This window comes from Battus philenor, unplaced genomic scaffold (genome assembly GCF_028537555.1).
Source record: "Battus philenor isolate CCGP_79_NKW_IND1 unplaced genomic scaffold, ilBatPhil1.0.hap1 SCAF_8, whole genome shotgun sequence".
NCBI lineage: Eukaryota > Metazoa > Arthropoda > Insecta > Lepidoptera > Papilionidae > Battus > Battus philenor.
Genome location: NW_027181748.1, coordinates 14134151 through 14156108, shown reverse-complemented (window position 1 = coordinate 14156108; position 21958 = coordinate 14134151). Strand labels below are relative to the sequence as shown.

The 21958-nt window shown below is 34.0% G+C and overlaps 1 protein-coding gene across 1 annotated transcript; it reads left to right on the top strand.

The window, feature by feature from the left end:
* The first annotated feature begins 15783 nt into the window (after positions 1–15783).
* Positions 15784–21627, top strand: LOC137931861 (uncharacterized). The gene is made up of 6 exons (XM_068775372.1): positions 15784–16109; positions 16678–16774; positions 18983–19090; positions 19584–19697; positions 20153–20212; positions 21586–21627. The coding sequence occupies exons 1-6, from the start codon at positions 15784–15786 to the stop codon at positions 21625–21627; spliced, it is 747 nt and encodes a 248-aa protein (XP_068631473.1).
* The last annotated feature ends 331 nt before the right edge of the window (positions 21628–21958 follow it).

Sequence of the window (21958 nt, the reverse complement as noted above, 5' to 3'; positions counted from 1 at the left end):
TCTCTTGTCATGTGTAAACAGGGACATTATTAACAATAAATTTTCCAGATTTTTTTGCTTATTCTTTCGATCCTCTTTTATCCTTCTAAACATCTTTCATTCATTCCCCTGTTGTCCTTCTCATCTATATCTTGTTACTTATTATACATCGCCCCTCTCTCTCCGCATTTCCTCCAGAACACTGTAACAAGTCTAAATTTATATTTTTAATCTTTATATACAGGGTGACTGGGGTAATAGCGTTGGAAGTTAATGTGTGGGTCACTTATTGATCGATATATCCAAAAATTGATGTTTTAAAAAAATAAATAAACAATATACTGATAATATAAGTATACAAAGCTATTATTTTGATCAAAGCAAGTATTTCAAACGCGCTCTAGTTTGCGAAACATAGTAGAAAAATAATTTCCACTTAAACAGAAAAAATCGTTATATAAATGTTTGATGTACTCACTCATCACGATAACTTTAGGATGCTTAAGCTTTAGAAACATAAACTCAAGTAAAAATATTCCTTTTATCAAGAAGAAATCAGCTAAAAAAGAATTTCACGAAATAACACCCGCAAAGGGTTGAGAGAGCGTTTATTAAGTTCGCGAAGGAGGCAAGGGATAGCTGTTATAATTTAAATGAAGAATAAAAAGTATATTATTTTTAAATTCAATGTTATTATTTAAAACATTTGAATTTAAGATAACCTTTATCTTGTGTTTCGTTTGCACGAATTGTAAGCTGCTGTCGTCTTGGTCATTTTCGTACTGAGATGTCTCAGACGGCTTTATTTAGGATTACTATGCAATTCGTCTTCAATTTTCCGCTGGAATACGTTTCATGGGACATTTCTCTATTTTATTATGTTACTTGCATTTTATTGTTTTTAAATTAATTTAACGTCTAAGAAAACATTTATTTATAATTTCGTATTCTAAAGAATAAATATTTGTTCGACTTTGCTAAGAAGTAACCTAGCGGTAGAATACGCAGACTTGCGATCATAGATTGCGGGTTCAATTTCCGGGATAGAATCTTGCATAATTTACACTTTGTAAATGAATTACTCGTATATAGGATTGCCACTGTTCACAAATAAGTTTCTAGAGGTTAGGCAGAAACGGCCTCCGCGTCCCATAATAACATATCACGTCGCTAACTCGTCTACCAGTCGTGGAGATTATGGTACATCATCTCATAGATATCTTTTGGGAAAGGCCTAAGCCTTGCAGTGCGCGTCCATGAAAACTTAACAGAGGTCACCCGACTTAAATCCAATGGATTTTAATATGTCTACCTCAAAGAGAGAGTTATATAACAATTTAGTTAAGTAAGAAAAGGACCAATATTAAGCCACTTCCGCACTGCGCATTTATCAGCGGGCTGGCGGGCGGTGCACTTTGTTGTACGACTACCACTGCATGTGCGGAAGCGGCTAAATATTGGTCCTTTTTTACTTAGGATGGACTTCCGTTAAATAACGCCTGATTCCATTAAAATTTAATTAAGAAATCAGCTTCATTGTACTAAGTTAACTACAGAGTTAACACAGAATTCGGGGCTTCGTATTGAGCAATTTGTGCAAATCTACATAAAACATTTGGATAACATATTTATTAAAAAAAGTAAATCCGCAATTCTATTTTATCGTATTATGATTTTATTAAAATAATATATTGAATATTTAATTTTATATTTAAGTATGAAAACAGAAATCTGTCACCAGACACATTGTATATTAACATTGTTACCAAAATCTTGCAGTATACGAAATATAGAACTATTTTTTGTACATTGTCGTTGTACGACTGCTTGAGACCAATACAAGGCAATATGAAGTTTTATTCATTTATTTAAATTAATATTTACTTACGACATTAATATTGACTACCAGTGTAAGCCATGAGAAGAAAGCCCAGAGTCAAATTTGACAGAATTTAATTAAACTTGTATATGAAGGCATCCTCTGATCTAAAGCACAAAGTTCGTAACGTACATTGATCTGGGAGGAGTGTATAAAAAACTCAGGCAGAGGTATTTATGCCAGAGTTTGGTAGAAAGATTAATTTGTAATGAGTAAACTTTTCAAATCCCTATATTTTACATCGGTTCTTTTTTTGAATAAGATAAACATTAAACGTGAATACAAAGTGAACAAATCGCAATTTTATTGTTCTTTAAAAAGTCATTATGTCGAATATTTATTCGTCGGTCTAAGTTGTGTAAAATATATGCTATTAAGGGTACGCTCACGGACGAGGGTCCGAAATGTAAAAAAAATGGAAAACATTAATTCAAACATTATTTCGGATATGTAAATATGTGCATGTTTTATGTAAAATATATTAAACTTTCTTTCTTTTAGATCAATAGCGTTTACATTTGACAATTTATCGTATAAATATTTTAACATATATATGTTCATAATAAAAGATTTTCTTGTATATGTGTAGATTGTTCCATACTCTGGTTGTGCGAATTAGAAACATAGAATCCAAATGCTTAGTACGCCTCTAAGGGAACATCTTCGTGTAGGGGTGGTGGTGAGAATGATAGAGTGAGTGATAGAGAAACGGTGATGGTGGGATAAGATGTAGTTCCGCAGCGCATTCCCTTAAAATGAATCCTGTAGAAAATTCGGATAATGACCTTTTCGCTTTTTTCCTTGTGTCTCAATAACTTCCGAAGTGCTTCTTCGCTAAGTTACCAACGGTAGAACGAGCAGCGCTTCGATATACTCTCCTCTCTCATTGTGACCACGCCTCGTTTGCGTAATCAGAGCTAGAAGTATCTATATCATGGTTGCACAGACTTATTAAGACTAGAGGCCACTCAGGCAAATCATGAACTGTTGGGGGCCGGCCGCCAGAAGTATAGGTAATTAACTTTTTTTGGTTTTATTCTGGAATAGAATTCAATACTTTGCTTTCGTCGGGCCACCAGTATTCGACCGGGCCGCGGTCTGTGCATCCATGATCTATATCTACAGCGAAACCTAACAGCTTACCTCTTAAGTGGTTTGGGTCCACTCTAAGTGGCCGTCTCGAGGGTGCTCTTCGGTTATGTTCGACCCACTACCACAAGGCGTGAAACACTTCTAGGATCCACTCTAACCTGCTCCAGTTTCTAGCAAGTGTTAAGCGTGGGTTTGGAATGTATGTCACATAGTTATTATAACAAAATAAAGATTAGTGAGATATAAAAGTTATGTTTATAACGATATTAAATATTTACGGGCTATCATGTTATTTTATATCCTTTATTTATGTTTTGACCTCATTATTAAAGTACATTGTGACAACAAAAAAGTTTGGGGAACTCAGGTTTATAATGTCATCAAAGTTGATATCATCCTCTTTCAAAACACCTCCGAGGATATTTCTCTTATATATACATAAAGGTAACTCTAAATAGACTAATGGTCTGTGTAAAGCCTTCGGAAGACGCTTGATGCAGGCTTTCAACTGATGCTATTAAAAACCTGTGTTTTATGTTGGGTAGTGGTAGACGACGAAGTCTAAATAAGAATAAATTTACAAAGTAACATAATAACTTAAGTAAGTTTGTTAAAATAAAGAAGTCTTTTTAAAAATTATGATAATTGTCATTAATTTGAAAGGCTCTTGTATTTTGTAACTTGGTAATTTCATCTAGCAAAAGTAATTTGGACACTATCCTACGAAGAATATTATTAAACGTATTAGTGAAATATGAAATATTAAACTACGCAATAAGAAACATTAGATATCTTCTTATTTCATTTCAAATGTAATATTTACTAGGTTTAATTATGGAGATACAATAATAATAAATCATTGATATAACATATAAAAAATATATTTTAATTTATTTATACGTCCAATATCATTAAGTTATGCTGTTTAATATTTTTCTTAAGAAAAGTAAAATGTCAAAGTCAAATGGGATATGTTTTAAACTTTATTGCGAGATTGAATTAAAAATGAGGAGATCCGGAGAAGAACCATTGTCATTGATGTAGCTCGAAGAATTGCTCATCTGAAGTGGCATTGGAGGGAGGGGGGAGCGATGGTCAAAGGCCGTTGGTGCCAGAAGGTCCGTCCCCCACCAGGTAGATCGACGACACGGTCACGATCTCAGTGTATCACTGGATGTAAGGAACGGTGATCATTGTTAGAGGCCTATGACTTGAAGTGGGTGCTTATAAGCTAACGTGATGATAAAGATTATGAATATTTGATGTTTCATAAGTAAGACAGAATAATTTTAAGTTTTAAGTGAGGAGTTTTATAATTTTGTCACACATACCTCTAATCACATCGTCAAAATGATCACTTTTAAATAAAAATAGAAAAGTTACAATAATTTATTTTTCTGTTGGAAAACTAAAGCCTAGAAGCTTCTTGCAGTACGAAGTATATAGGAACAGATAGAAAAAAATTATGTTTATTTTTTATTAATAAGAATTTAGAAATCGCATTTTATTACTATTGCATTATTTATTATTTCTGAATCCATAGATTTTTTAATAGGATGTTCCATATAATTATTGATATCCTTTATAGCTTTTACACCTTTAACCAATCACCCTGTACAAATATAATAAAATTCTAAAACACCAAAAAATATCTATGAGCATAAATAAAAATGAATCGCCGAACGTGTTGCTAAAACGACACGAACAATTCGGAAATTTTATTTTTCGTATTTTGCATGAGTTACGAGAAAGGTTTTTATAGAGAGATAAAACGGAAAAATGTCAAGGAGAATAGTCTTCTTATATAAGTCTTATATAAGACTTATATAAGTCTTCTTTCCCTACAGAAACAAGCAAAAAAAATGATAACCCCTGTCATGTGTAGTCATAAATTTGACGTCAATTAAAACTATAAAAAGGTATCAATACATATTTATGTATAAATGAAATAAATGTTGTGTATCATAAAGAATTACTAAGAAAACATATGATTTTCAGCAGTATAAGAAATAGGAAACTTTTTTTGTTTAACAACGTTCCTCGTTAAACGCATTACAAATTGATCACTCTGAAATATATTTTACGAATGCGATAGGCTCATTTCGGGCAGTTTTTCGTACATATTGTGAATTTTTGAACGAATATACTGAACCCGCTATTTTGTTTACTAAACAAGCAGTGATATGAGAATACGACGAGTTATTGTGATATCAGCCGATAGACGCCCACTGCAAGGAATGGACCTCCCTCAATGGTCAGCACGTATCTGACGACGTCCCGGGGCCTCAATTACGTCGGTCCAAGTGGCAGTCTTAGTTGGGGCTTACCCATGACGTTTCTACCGATTCGTTGTCGTGACTCGAGAATCTTCCGGTCTCAATATACGTCTATTGCATGAGCGATGAACCCTGTTCACTGCCACTACAGCCGAGGAATTCTTCAAATTAAGTCGATGACCTTGGTTCCTCTGCGGATTTTCTTACTTCCGATTTCGCCTTTTAACTTCTTCTATTATCTAATCAATACTTTAGTACGTTCTGTTACTCTGTATTGTCTGTGTAATAAATGTATAATTATTAACATTAATTATTTCCAATACGGCCCAGCCCTGCTGTTCACAGATTTAGTATTATAATTAAGGTTCGATTATTAGTGAATGCCGAAGGGCGGTAGAGAGTCATAGGCTTTAATTATAGCTTTATAAAATCTTTTGTGCTTTAAGTAATTAAATTCATGAATTTCAACTTACTACGGTATGCTCATAGTTTAAATCATTTATTATTACGTATACAGGATGATTGGATATAGGTGATAAAGCTTTAAAGTGAATGTTTAGATCATTTGCTGTCAATTATTGTATAGTAGATATTGTTCGAAAATAAAGAAAAAAACGTTGTGTTAAGATAAAGAAAAAAATCGTTATAAAAATTGAATATAAAATTCATTTATTTAACATTGGAACTTTAAACTGAACCCCTTTTGGTCATCAAAGTCATAATAAATTCTTTTAATCTGATTTATTTTTGACACTTACCTGTTTCGATATAGTCACAAACAAAATAGAAACACCTCAACAACACATACTTTAATTGAGTTTAACAATACAAATTTATATACTATCTATTAGAACCTGATATGGGTTGAATGGGAGGCCCAAAAACCGGGCCAACAAAACTTAAAAAAAAATTAGACACTCTTGAACTCAAAGGGAAAATGCGTCATGACTATTCATTTTAGTTTTGGAACACTGATGCCATAACGTCGCCTCTCTCACTTACCTCTAATGATTATGATTAGGATTTTTACTTTATGATGATATTTATTGTTTTACATTTAATAATTACCCGCATTATAACAATAAGTCTTGTCTTGTCTTGTCTCTGTGGACTGTCTGCATCTCTGCAACCAAGCGGCACTGCGCTCATTTTGGGCCGAGGGTTTTTTTATGGACGCCGTTTTTGGGGATCCCTCGTTAACCCTACATAGGGACTTTATTGGTTTAATTTTTTTTCCCTTTTTATTATACTTTCTTGTTTTATACTTTTAAAGCTCTTTTAATATTCTTCTGTCTTTCCTCACTATATCTTTCATTCTTAATATTCTTAGCCAATTGTAGGGGTTTACCTTACTCAAGCCAGTCTAACTCCTTGAAAAATCCCAGCTGATCCTTGATACCACACGTGACCTCGTGGAAGCACGGTGATCTAAGTTGGGTAGCCTTTAGATAACTATCGTCTTACACCAAAGTAGTGCGTGGGCAACAATCTCGTCCTCTTCCACCCATATCCTGCACAGAGGACTGGTCGTAACACCTAAAGTAATCAAATATTTGTTAACCACCATCAATTATCCCTACCACTAGACGCAAAGCTAGATCTGGGTATTAGAGAGTCTGCAGTTTATTTATAATGCTCCTCATGGCTCATCATTTACTTACTGTGACCTCTAGTACGCTAGGATACATGAGATCTGGCCTTACCCATTGGTAATGGGATGAGGGCTTCCGAGCCGTAAACGACCGTGCTCGTGCCTTTGAGGGTCAACTGGTCTGCAGCAGGTTTTTTATATAGCCTCCGTTATTAGGCGCCTCTCTCCTATCTTGTAGAAGGAAAGGGTCATTTCTATTCGTTTAACAATTTTTTCACACATCTTATTTTGTTTCCGCACTCTTCATCCATTTATCTTAAGTTCTTTCATTATTTTTTTTACTTTCTACATTTCGTCTGTCTTACCCTTTCATTCCATATCTCTCTTTTTCGATCCCTTTCTTTCGTCACCTTACATTTATTATTTCGTTTACAATTTTAATTTACAATTTTTATCAAGTCTTATTTCATTTTACTATATCTTTTACAATTTATCAACACAATTTTAAGAAAGTAGGTCTCATCTTTATCTGTTATTAGTAAAGCCAATATTTCTTCGTCAATCTTCATGTTTTCACCGTAGTGTTACAATGTTGTCACTACTTACTTCCATTAGACGTTCCTGAAACATGTAAATTACCTGCAGATAACTGTGTGAGTCTTAAGGGCTAGTAAAACCGCCCTAAATATCAATTGTAACAAAAAAATTATGAAATATGAAAATATGAGAAATGTTAGTAACTAATGCGAACTTCATAAATATTTATTCGAAACTGCGACACGGTTTCAGTCTGAAGGGAGACTTCGCTTAACTTGCAAAGTACATTTGAAATTCAAACAGATAGCGGATTGAAGTAAAGTTATATGACATAGTATAAAAATAATTGCAAACCATATAGAGATGTGTTACGAAAGAAGATAGAGGTAGAAAATGTTTTATCTGGAACATTTGTTCTTTGTCATACTTGAGTTGGATCCTGCTTATATTCGAATTTATTACAATGAGCGAATTATAATCTATTTTACAGTTTTTTTTTTAATAATTACGTCGAAAATATACAGGTTGCTTTGTTATAGATGTAAAAACTTGTAAATGGTGAATATATAGTTCGTTAATATACGGTACGCCATATCAAAAAATAATAGTTTGAGAAATAACAAATCACGTAATGATAATACAGTAAGAAAAAGCATTTTCAAAATTAGAATTACTATATATAAAAACTAATTATTGTTTACCATTTGCCCCTGCAGACTTTGTACTTCTAGTAAGAAATAAATTGTGTAATGTATTTCAGAGTGAACTTTTTATACATGATGATGTTAAATGAGTGTAAATGCTATAAAAGATAGCTGCCTAATGAGTTATACATTCATTCTTTTAAAATTTTTACATCTATAACCAATCACCTTTATAAACAGTGTAGTTTATTTTCTAGTATTCCAAACGTGATATATGGCGAGTTTTTTTATTGATAATTCTTTTTGTATTCAAATTCGTTGTATGCGTTTGGTCCGTTTCACTTTGTCTTTTTTGTTTATTTATTTTTGTGTGTATTCATTGGTATTGGTACAGTCCATTAGTTCATTCGTTCGTTCAGTATCGTTCATTATTATTTGTATTTAACAATAGTATGAGCGGAGTATGACGCACAATAAAATTTATTGTGAAAGCGGTCATCTTTTAAATCGGTCTCGTAAAGATTTTTACTTCCATTTTTAGCATAGATGTGTCAAAAATCGAACTTACTAAATAAGAGAATTGTGGTCTTAGTTGCAAGCAGGGAAAAATTCCATAACAACACATCTTTCAAAGAAAAAGTTCTTTTAAAGTTTAACAAAGTTTAATATATTTGTATAAAACATGTGCGTATATGCTTAAAACAAACAATAATGTGTTGTTGAATGAAATGTATGAAATGACATTTAAAGTTATTATTTAACATAACAATTCCTTTCAAAGGTTTATTTTGCAATATTTCAAACTATCTCTTTAACATCTCAAATACCAACTGTTTTACCGACCGGCGACCGCTATGGACGCCATCATACACCATTATTAACAGCGCCATCTATGAATTGTCAAGGTTAAACAGCCACTGCTTTACCGACATTAAATAAGCGCGGCACAATACCAGATAGAATATAAATGTCATATACGTGTTTATATAACTAGTATACTCTACAAAGTATGAAAAAAGTTTTAATAGGTTGAAACGAAAAGAAAATTATACTTTTGTTCCCTTTTCAAATTGGTATATTTAAAAAATGCTTACAGAAGAAAATTATCCAGTAAGCCCTTAGTCCGCTCGTATTTAGCCTCATTACGTTAATCCTCTACAAAGCTCGCTCGTCTCGGCCGTTAAGCACATTGAGAAGCTTTTTAAAATTTTACTCCTAACTTTAACTTAACCTTTAAGATTATTCGGGTATAAATTGTGTGTTCTCTTGTATAAAAAAGCTGTAGACATTTTAAAATTTGGTTCGATCATAGTGCAATAAAATTATATAACATTAAATCCAAATGAATATGAAAGATATTTAACATGAGATACAAGAGACTATCTACTTTTTGACTTATTACGATATCTCCGGAATCACAAGGCTAAGAGGCTAGAAATTAGATAGAAATATTTTTTTTGCTAAGTAGTGGTATACTTTTTCATATTTAATGGAATCACGCGTTACCTTGCGGAAGTCCATCCTGTGCGGAAGTGGCTAAATATTGGTCCTTTTCTTACGTATATATTTTTTCATTTACGACCCTCGCCTTTGGCGGCCTCCCGCTCTTCTTTATCGTATTTATGGGACATGACTTTACAATCTTATTGAAAATATGTAACTTCTTCAATAAAATTACTTATTTACTTTCACAATTAATTTTTTTTTTGCATTTTTTCATAAATTTCTTTTTTTTTTTATTTATAACACATTAGTGTTTTTTTCGTATTCTTTGAATTCTTACCCGATCTGTAGTATTTTCACCTTTCTTTCTATTAATTATGCTCTGCAACATTTAAGGAACGCAGGCCTGCCTTCGTCACTTTATCAGTGACGTGATGCTGTCTTCACCGAGTAATGGTTAGCTAAGGACAGGTTTAATGAAATATGCTCAGGGAGACCCACTCTTGCATCTATGACCCAGCGATGGACTAGACCGTGGTGCACGCAATTACGAGCTGTCTCGTGTTTGTAAGGAACAGATGGTAGTGCGAAGTTGAGCTGCAGGTAAGATTATAAAGTGTCACCATCGCCTTTATTTTAGAAAATAAAGAACGCTGCCACAATTTTTTTTAATATTACATAAAAAGAATAAAGAAAGTATTAAATAAAAATATAAACAAAAATTAAATATAAGGATAGTTACAAAATAATTGTAAAATAATAAACAAAAATAAAAGAAAAAAAAAACAAAAATTAAAAATTGTGAACTAAAATGTGATATTTAAAGAATGCGGCGGGAAAGAGGCGATATGTGTAAGGACTGTGAATGAAAGAAGAGTATATAGGAGGATGTAAAGAATTAAAGAAGATATACTTAAAGAACTTGAGAAAACAGAAGAGGACGCTATTGAAAAAATTATGAGAAACAAAAATCCTTGCCATAGAAAACAATAAAATAGTGGAACGAAAAAAAGTTCCCAAGAAGAAATCCATTAAAAAAAAAACAAAATACGGGTGATATTGGTAAGAGGAATGAGGGTGTTCAGAAAAAATATGCTTTCGAATTATAGTTCTTATATGTCTAAAACTAGGCCAGTATATTTTTTTTATATCTAGAATAGATTTTATGAAATTATAACCATAGAATGCACGGGCAATACGAAACGAACAGGACATAGCTAGTACGTATACTGTTTATCGTATCGGCGTTGATGACGTCATCGGGCGACCCTGGATGCAAGTCGCTTCTAGATGTTCTTTTTGGACATCTATGAAGAAGGCCCTTGTTCAGCAGTGGTCATCCTAGTGCTAAATAAAATCTATATTTATGTGTGACAATAAGTGAACTTTAAAATATAACGCGTTTTAATGTCTTAAAAATAGGTTTTATTTGTGAATTTCAATAGTGTCAATCATAAATAAATAGCCTAGAACATTCTGCGTAGATAGATATTGGCTTTGTACGTGTAAAACTTGTATGAAGACCTGAAATAAACCTATAAAGTTAGGTTCAAAGGGATTAATTTACACGCACTTGTTTATTTGAACATGCTGTCGCTTCACAGTGCGTAGTGGAGACAAAGCGACGAGTTTTCGATTGGAAAACTTAAACGGAACAAGGGGGTAAAATAGAAGTAGTTTGTAATATGTTTTAATGAGACTTTTGTTTGTAAAACAGGCGAATTAAAAAAGTTAAAATATCAAAGGGAGTCCGAGTTACATGGGATTCATAAATGAGAATGTTTTTTTCTAGTAAAATTAGGGTCCGTGGTTAGCGATACCAAGGTCTGTAAAAGAAGTAGCACAACGAATACATACAGTAGCTTTCAGTTTGTAGTATTAGTATGGCTCACATTTTTTTGTCACCTCTTCTTCAACTCTACATCTCGTAAATGATTTTTCACTTTTGATTTTTATTTTATTTTTTTCTTTCGTTCATCATCTTTCGTTCTTCACGATATCAATCACTCTTCACATTCTTTGCATTACGTTCAGACTTCTGTAATAAGGAATAAGGCTTTTTTATTAAACGGATTTATTTAGTTCGATCGTTTTATCGATTCGATATTTAGTTCGAATTTGTTTATTTATTTGGGTCAAAATTAGAAATTGAAATTTAAGCACCTTCCCGTTGTCAGATTGATCTGAAATTTGGTACACACGTTTAATTTAGATAACAATATAATATAATAAAATCAATAACATTATAAATCTAAGATGGCCGGCGATACAAAATGGCGGATTACATATTTTTCCTTAACCCCCTTAATATGAGTATCAAATGAAAGGGCTACACTAGTAAAACACGATGATTATGTCAAAATTTAAAATTCAAGATGGACGCCGTTCCAATATGGCGGACTAGGTACATATTTTTCCACAACCACCACAATATGGGTATTAAAAAACCGTTTAACTTAAAAGTTTTTTAAATGTATTTATTTTAATTTTTAAGTTTTCTTCCACGAATTTGATGGATTATTTGTACGTTTTGAATTTTTTAAACTGTGTAAACTCTAAATTTCTTTGCACATAAAATAATAAAGAGGCTCAACAGAACATTACAGAGGCAGTGAAACTCCATTACGAAAGTCAGTAAAAAGTGTGTGACGAATTTTCGCTTTGGTTCTGCCAAAACTTTTAAATAGAAGTCCGGGAGTTGTTCCAATACTTGTTTCTCGGTATAAAACTGTTCTAACGAGGACTCTTCTCGTTCATTTCCCCATTTAACTTTTGGGTTTTTAATTGAAATTTTAAATATAAAAATCTTTTGGATTATGAGAAATTTTGAGTGAATATTTATATGGAGCCTTCTATTTGGTAACCTAGGGAATACGATGGACGCCTACTGCCACCTCTTTCAAAGATCACCACGGTGATTGGTCTTGCATCGGGCATACAGCGGCTTTCTGCGACATTGAAAATGTCTTCGGTCCATCTAATGGCGGGTCTTCCTAAACTGCATGCACTGACTCACGGTGGCCACTCGAGAAATTTCAGACCCAATGGTCGTTTTCAGCATGATCGAAGTGCCCCGCCCACTGTCACTACAGTGATGTAATATTAACGAGTTATTTATTTGACTAATTAACTTATATCTGCCGATTGCTTTGCTTCGGAAGTTCCCTATACTAGAACTTTGACGAAAATAGATTCTTCAGATGTGTGAAAAGTAGCGTCATCTTACGAATACCATGTGCTATGATCGTAGTCAGCTGATTCCAATAGTACCGATGTCAACTTGTTCGTCTTGTGTTTTTATTTTTATATAGTTGTGTGAAATTTATTGATATATAGTTATATAACACAATACTAGACAACACAGACAAAACCGAGAGGAAATAGTAGTTATATTTATTATTACTTATTTTAATATTAATAATGGAATAATTCTACATACGCAATTAACACACATATCACTTATTATCATTAATTTAATTACGACATACGTGGCTATTAAAACAATCATATGGAATTACTAGATGACAAAATTATTTAATCGTGCCTCGGGAAACATCCAGATACGGACTTGGATATTTAAGCTTTAAATAAATTACGAAATATGCTCAAGTAGATAAAAAATGCAAGGTATATATATAGTATATTTAATGATGATAGTAACAAATTTTTCTACTGCTCAGTTTTTAATCAAACATTACGCAAATGGTTGATGCTGTGACTGTGTGTTAATAAGTAGTACAATAATCGTTATTATTTGCCTTAGGTCGTCTGTTGGTGGACGTTGACTTCTTCTTCTTCCGTAAGATCGGTTGGAATCGAATTTAACAAGGTCTTCAGTTCATCTTGCTGGTGGAACACCTACGCTTCACTTGCCGGTCTATGACCACTATTCGCGAACTTTATGGCCCCACTGGCTATCTATTCTGTGGGCTTTGGTCTTGTCCACTGCTACTTAAACTTGACATTTCACTCTTCTATGTCAGTTACTTTCCTTCTTCCACGGATTTTATAACTCTTGAGTCAATCTCGTAAAGTATGATTATATATCCTCATTACATAACTGTACAGAGCAGTAGTAACTCCGCGGTAGAAGTCTAAGACTTGCGATCATAGGTCACCGGTTCGATTCCGAGGATACAATCTTATATAATTAAGACTTTGTATATTAATTACATAGGATCTACACTGTACTGTACTGTACCATAATACTTCATTGCGATTACCAACCCATCTGCCATAGGTCCAGCTATAGGTACTTTTAGGGAAGGCCTATACCTTGCAGTGGACGTCTATAGGCTGTAACGAAAAAGCCGACGACATAATTGTAAGTATATGCTAATGATTGTTTCCTGTCTCATTTCAATATATAAATAAAAATGAAACAGATGGCACAAAAGTAACGTCATAATGTGAACGAGCCTTAATTTTTATAAATGGCGCCAAATGTGACTGTACTTTGACATTTACGGTGTAAATATATATAGGATTAGTTCTCAATAAGCGATAGAGTTTAAATGATTAAGGCACTTTCACATTATGACATTACTTTTGCACCACCCTTGTTAGCTTAACAATATATTCATTTATTTGTAAAATTATGTACATTGAGACATTTTGTCTGTTCCTTAAGATGATTAGCACCTTTATTTTCTCCATTGATTTCCAATTCTTATGGTTACTAAAATTAAATTTATGTTCCAACATGTATGTTAAATTTTATTGTATTAAAAAGAATACCGACCAAATTCTGCCCTGTGTAATAATTAAATAACATATATAAAGTACGAATTCGATCCGGTTAAAATCAAAGGGCACAATAGCTTACAATAAGTAAGGAATCATTTGAGAAACATCTATTATGGCGAATACGAACTTGACCGCAAATTTTTTTCGTCGTTTATGTAGGGTTATATATTTATTTGGAATACCTTATTTATGGATAGATGATATAGGATATTCTAAATTCTTTTTGCGTTGTTTATGGTATATTAACAAAATACTATCTGTTTTTTATTATTTGTTCGTTGGTTCGGAAGTGATTGGGTTGTTCACACAGACGCATTTGTCGGAGAAACAGAGTACTGATCAATTAGTGTTTGGTATCACTCATCCAATTTTAATTACTTACTACGTAAGCGTTGAATATTACAAAGAAAACGTTAAAGTGATTCTGCAAACTCTAGCAATAGATTTTAAAAACGTTTACAACGATAAAGATGTTGAGAAGAGAATGATTCGAAAATCAAAGTTCTATTCGGTTGCTTACTTGTGTAGTTTTAGCTCTGCATTGATATCTTACGGGTTTGATGGATTAATGCAAGTTTTATATGGAGGTAAAATTTATGTTTATATACTTCATTTGTCATATTACACAAGCTGTACAAAATTTATAATTTGTAAAAAAAAAATTTACGCTTTTTTTAAACATTTCTTAGCAACGATGATGTTTTATATTTCATTTACATCAATTTTTTCGTTAAAATAAGGTTCCCATATTAACAAATACAAAAGAAATATCCAGTGACGTCTGTATGAATGAGATTTTTTCAGACGTGTTTTTTAAAATTGCTTTTATTTTTAAGTGAAATTTGTAATAGGAATATGGTGATTAAATTTAAGTAATTTATTTATTTACTGTAGATGCTTTGTTATAGTTTTTTTTTTATAAATTCTTCAGACAACTTCAAATCAAATCAAAACTTCAAATCTGGTTATAGTAACAAAACGAGGCATTTCCCATCTAATATGAACGATCTATGAACTCAGATGTGGTTAGTAAATATAGGCTGTACCATCTGACAGGACGAGACAAAAATGAAAGTTCATGTAAATGAATAAAATATTGGTATAAATAAAAATCGACTCACAAGAAAGGTTTCATTAAGTTCACGGACCCCTCCGTTCCGTGAACTCACTTCCGATGAAGCTGTAAGAGCCGCAAGGCAAACAGCACCAACATCATACGAGACAATAGAACAATAGAAAGAAAGGTTTCTAAAATAGTAGAAAGTTGCCTTTAATGATTGTTTGTGCAGTTTTAGAAATTTAGTGTCATCATTATCAACACGAGAAAAGGACCAATTTTTAGCCACTTCCGCAAATGCAGTGGTAGTCATGCAATAAAATGCACCGCCCGCCAGCCCGCTGATAAATGCGCACGCGGCAAACAATACTAATTACACAACTACCACCGTTAAATCAGTCAACACGTGTTTCACCCCTAAAAAGAACGGTTGGAAATGGTTTGCATTGCGTTCTGACAACTATAACGAAATCCTCGCCAGTATTTCGTTTAATTCTTTAAAAACCTGAGAATTTTATATCAAATTTGAATATGTTTGAATGAATTTTCAAATTTCTCTTACAGACGGTACATTTACAACCATAGTTACAGCTTGGCCCGATGCAAATGACCGAAGTACTTCTGCATGCTTAGCAAGGATAGCTAGCTACATTATATGGTGGTTGTTTATGTCGCGGGTGTCAGCGATATACGTACTCGTTGTATCTCTAACGATCTGTCTAAATCATCAGTATAAGAATTTGCAAAGTTACTTTTATCGACTCGTCGATATATTTGAGAATAACGATCTTAGTCAGATCGAGAAAGAGATGGAATACGAGAGATCTTTGAAAATTGGAATTAAATTACATTCGGACACATTATGGTATTGTTTTGATTAAACCTTCATTTATTAATATGGCACAAAAATGTCAAAATGTGTACGTCGCTTAAAATTTACAAATAGCGCTAAATATCACATAATTACATATGTCATCAGTGACACAGCAGCTGGGGAAGAAACTTGTAATTTACAAATAGATTTTTAGTAATATTTGTTTTATTTATATATTTTTAAATTGAATATATGAAGTCAAAAATTAGATTCTTATAAACATTTTACGCATTAACAATGTTTATATAAATATAAATAATGTTTGTTTATCTCTGGGGTGTTTTTAACTAAAACAAATGTAATCTTTTAATTCTGCCTAAAAAATCGTACTTAATTTAAATAATTTTAACAGGTTATTGGATTTGCAAGTTGAAGTTGCAGCAGGTAGGCCACATAGCGACCTGAGTGTCGATTCGAACTGGACTTGAATGTCCTCCAGCTGAAATGATGGATAGTTCATATTTAAAAAAAATGTACATAGGTTACCATAGTATCCGTTTCAACTGTACGTATTAAATAAAATCTTGTTGCGTTTGGTCTAACCTCTAAATTGTTTCAGGTGTACCAAGCAGTTCCAAACCGCTTGTTCCGCTGTGTTTAGCGGTCAAATAATAATAACTATTTACGTTCTGTGTCTCCTTATGTTACAAATGGTGGTAAGGGGAAAATATCTACATATAAACTTGAATCTCTATTTATTTTGATCGAGTCAAAACTTGTAAACGACTTTATCGATTTTATTCATCTTTTTATATTTTTCTTTCATAATACTTTACATAAGGTTATTATCGAAAATAGCATACTATCACATTGCACAGAAAGTTAAACAAATTTTAAATATTGAATCGTAGCGTATTTGATATTTCGTTATGGTTTTTGCGCGTTTGACTGTTGGCTATGAACTTTGCGCGATAGAAAATTCTCTCTGAAATTCGCGCGTTTGGCAGTTCTCCTTGAAATTCGCGCGTTTCAAAGTTCTCTCTGAAATTCGCGTGTTTGACAGTTGGCTATAAACTTTGCGCGATAGAAAATTCTCTCTGAAATTCGCGCGTTTGACAGTTCTCTTTGAAATTCGCGCGTTTCACAGTTTTATCTGAAATTCGCGTGTCTGACAGTTGGCTGTGAACTTAGCGCGATAGAAAATTCTCTCTGAAATTCGCGTGTTTGACAGTTGGCTGTGAACTTAGGGCGACAGAAAATTCTCTCTGAAATTCGCGCGTTTGACAGTTCTCTTTGAAATTCGCGCGTTTCACAGTTTTATCTGAAATTCGCGTGTCTGACAGTTGGCTGTGATCTTAGCGCGATAGAAAATTCTCTCTGAAATTCGCGTGTTTGACAGTTGGCTGTGAACTTAGGGCGACAGAAAATTCTCTCTGAAATTCGCGTGTTTGACAGTTCTCTTTGAAATTCGCGCGTTTCACAGTTTTATCTGAAATTTGCGTATTTGACAGTTCTCTTTGAAATTCGCGTCTTTCACAGTTTTATCTGAAATTCGCGTGTTTGACAGTTGGCTGTGAACTTTGCGCGATAGAAAATACTCTCTGAAATTCGCGCGTTTGACAGTTCTCTTTGGAATTCGCGCGTTTCACAGTTTTATCTGAAATTCGCGTGTCTGACAGTTGGCTGTGAACTTAGCGCGATAGAAAATTCTCTCTGAAATTCGCGTGTTTGACAGTTCTCTTTGAAATTCGCGCGTTTCACAGTTTTATCTGAAATTTGCGTATTTGACATTTCTCTTTGAAATTCGCGTCTTTCACAGTTTTATCTGAAATTCGCGTGTTTGACAGTTGGCTGCCATTTTAGCGTGTTAGATAGTTCTCTCTGGAATTCGCGCGTTTGACAGTTCTCTTTGAAAATCGCGCGTTTCACAGTTTTCTCTGAAATTCGCGTGTTTCTCAGTTGGCTCTGAACTTGAGTGTATGACAGTTCGTTTTGAACTTCAGTTTTAACTCTCAATAAGTTAATGTTTTTCCTATTATAGTGAAAATTATTTTTGACTTTTTAATAACGCTTGGGAATAAATTGCTCTATGCTCTAATAACGAATCGTAAAAGTGATCACGTAAAAGTAAACTTATTGAATTTGTTTTCGATTCTTTTAGATTAAGACGTTAGAAACCTTTGAGGCTTCATTTTAAGATAAAGAATATCATTATAATTTATACTAGTTTTATCAAACTCAACTCAACGATACTTTACCGGTCTTCCTGACGGTCACGATGTACCGCATTACATGAACACTTAAGACACCGGCGACCGCATGCGCGAAGGAGGTCAGGATAGGCCTGCGACGCCTTCAACCACCGAGTAGTTCTGGCTTCGCAAGCCTACACTACACTCCAGTCACAACACTATACACCTACATGGGTATAGTCCCTCTTGGTGCAAACGTCATCGTAGTAATCTTGACTGCCGACAAGTCTTCACTTCGCAACTCTCCACTACACTACAGTTACACACAACACTATACACCTACACGGGTATAGTCTCTCTTGGTGCAAACGTCATCGTAGTACTCTCGACTGCTGACAAGTCTTCACTTCGCAACTCTACACTACACTACAGTTACACACTACACTGTACACCTACACAGGTATATATATCCCTCTTCATGCAAACATCTCCCAGTAACTGGAGTACGATCGGCCCGCATATAATTTATAGTTCATGGATCTTTTGTTTCCGTGAGCTCAATATCTATGAAGCTTCCACCTAAGCCGGCTAGTAGTATAAAGTTCGTAAAATAACAAAGTAGTAATAGTTTTATTGAATTTGATTTGACATTCCTCTCGTGATATACACCAGACATTGTAAAATAAAGTAAGCAAATATAGATTTGTGTTGAGAAAAAGTAATTGTTGACAGAATTCCGATCGTACGTTGATGAACACCCTCCCAATAGTGACGACAGGCGCCACGATGCTGATCAGCACCGGTTTTTACATGTGGAACGCCGGTGATGTAACTGAAGAGGTTAGTATCACTATCAAGATGATATGTTTGTAACTAGTCGTTGAATGAATGTATGATCTACGAATGAAAGATCGTGTAAAGCACTGAAGGAATGAATAATAGATAATACAAAAGAAGAAAGAGAACGTAGAATAAAAGTTGAAATTTTAACTTTAAAAGAATTTGTAAACACAAGGCAGGGGAAGCGACATAAACAAATATAAATGTTTAATGGAATCAGGCGTTACCTTGCGGAAGTCCATCCTAAGTAAGAAAAGGACCAATATTTAGCCACTTCCGCACATGCAGTGGTAGTCGTGCAACAAAGTGCACATCCCGCCAGCCCGCTGACAAATGCGCATGCGGCAAATAATGCGAACTAAACAACCGCCACCAAATATAAATGTATAATATATGTGATAAAAACAAGTTTTAATTAAAGATCTAACTTTACATGTTATATGAATCGTTAAACTTATGTATTAAGTAAATGAAATTGATTTATGTTTTGTAGGCAGCGCTTCTGCCTACAGTCATGTACTGCTCGGGCTGGGAGAACTGCCAAAGGAACAGTTCCAAGAGGATCAGGCGGTTGCTGTTTGTTGCTATGGCTATGGCGCAGAGCCAGGTACGTTACCACTAGGTTCAAGTATACGTAGATATTTATGTTTCTGAGATATACGTATGACCATCTCATATATATAGAGATTCTGTGTTTGGCACTAATCGGTGTAACATTACTCCTGAGTATGCCCCGTGGAGGGGTTAAAACACGTGTTGAGATATTAAACGTTTGTAGTTGTGTAATTCGCATTGTTTGCCGCATGCGCATTTATCAGCGGGCGGTGTACTTAATTGCACGACTACTGTTGCATGGTGGAAGTAGCTATATATATTGGTCCTTTTCTTAATTATATGTTTTTGTAGCGCACCATAGATATCTATAAAGGAAGCCTGTGTTTTGCAGCGGGTGTCTATGGACTGAATCGACGATACTAGGAATCCACTTCTTAACCGTAGAATCTGGTATGCTATCTTCAAATATTAGTTGGCATTTGTTAACTTTGGTTTATTATTTTACAGAGACCAGTAATATTGCGCAGTTTCGGTATTATAGAGCTGTCATACGAGTTGTATTTATCTGTAAGTATGATCTTTTTCCATAAAACACTTTAGACCTATTTTATACATCCACTTAACAATAGTTGAATAAAACTATATGATTAATAATAGGTTTTGGACTTCCGTAAGGTCTTTGCGGCATATATATCACGAAAGAATACTGTTGTTCATTAAAAGTAAGACAGGTTGATTAGAACCCTAGGGTTCTACTTTGGTGATGATACTAAATAACTATAAAAATTTTCAGAATTTAAGTTTTGGACGAAGTAATTATTTTAATAATAATAAACATGTGTGTATGTTTGAGTAGTTCTTTTTTGGAGTTTGGTGAATCTCTCTTTATTTCGAATGATGAATTCGTTGTTAGTCGTGCAAGGCTGTTACAATTTTGTCGAATCCAGGGCTAACAGGTTGGTACATCGATATCTATGCAACCTTGTAATAAACCTTGTACCACAGTGACACAAGACCACTTCGCGTTGCTGCCTTTTTTGAGTCTGCATCGACTGGACGATAAAGGCTACCACCCTCAATGCTCGTACATTTACAAGACACTGTGAAAAGCTGACTGTACCAAAGTTTCGACAGCAAAAAGTCTCAACTTCATTAGAAATAAACGGAATCAAATTTTCTAATAAAATGCTGCAAAACATTATCGGACTAACATTAAGAAAATTTAAAACGTATGTTAAAAAAATTGACAAAAGATTGGAAGGAGACAATTGGAAAAAGCCTATTATTCAATAAACGAATATTTTAATGATTAGAATCCTTGACAGTGATATCGCTTATTTTGATCTGTGCTGTTACACTTTATTAAAAGATGAGTTGTTATGGAGTTTCTTCCTGCTTCTCCACAACTATAACACCTTGCGAAGTCAAAACTAATATAGATTTGAAAAATAAATACGTTGACGATCAATAAGAGTTGTATTAAAAATTTAAATATTAAATGAACGAATTTTAATTTTTTATAAGTTACAAAAGACATGAAATATATTTGTTTGACTTATATCACGTAGTGGTCTCTGTGTTTGGCACTAATCAGTGTAACATAGCTCCTGAAGATGCCCCGTGGAGTGGTGAAACATGTGTTGAGTGATTGGGCGGTGGCAGTTGTGTGATTCGCATTGTTTGCCGCATACGCCATTTATCAGCGGGCTGCCGGGCGGTGCGCTTTTTTGCACGACTATTACTGCATGTGCGGAAGTGGCTAAATATTGGTCCTTTTTTACTTATATCACGTAGTTCTAGAACATTGTAAATATAAGAAACTGATGCCTGAATCTATATTTTTTTAAGACGTGATCGGTGGATGGTACGTATATAATATTAATGTAACTGTGAATATTTTGTAGTAATACATTTATAACGCCACTACTCTTTTGTTTCAGATTGTGAAGTCATCATATTCAGCATTTTCATTATTGTATTAATAAAAGTGAAGCTGGGCGGTGGTAGATTAGCACTTCTATATTCTATAATATCATAAATAGTTTTATAGTTATTGTGCAATTATTTGATTTAGATAATATAAATAAATGTTGAAAATTATTATATCTGGTGATGTAATAATATTGCTACATAAAAAGCCGCCATAAGTGAAAGTTCCCGCGGACGTCGTCACAACGCTCAACCGTTTGCTCGTCTCGCCCACTCGTCTCGCTCACTCGCACGGCGTGCACGTACGCGGTCTTGCTTGCGCCTTGGCAGGTGGCCAAGGCGCAGCACGTGCGCCCGCGGCCGTTGCAGTTCTCGTGGAGTCGG

Excerpts from the sequence above, each read along its gene's own strand:
- LOC137931861 (XM_068775372.1), top strand. The coding sequence starts at position 15,784 with ATGAATTTTCAAATTTCTCTTACAGACGGTACATTTACAACCATAGTT. Across the intron at positions 16,775-18,982 it reads TCCTTATGTTACAAATGGTG|AATTCCGATCGTACGTTGAT; the intron begins GTAAGGGGAAAA and ends AATTGTTGACAG. Across the intron at positions 20,213-21,585 it reads CATACGAGTTGTATTTATCT|ATTGTGAAGTCATCATATTC; the intron begins GTAAGTATGATC and ends CTTTTGTTTCAG.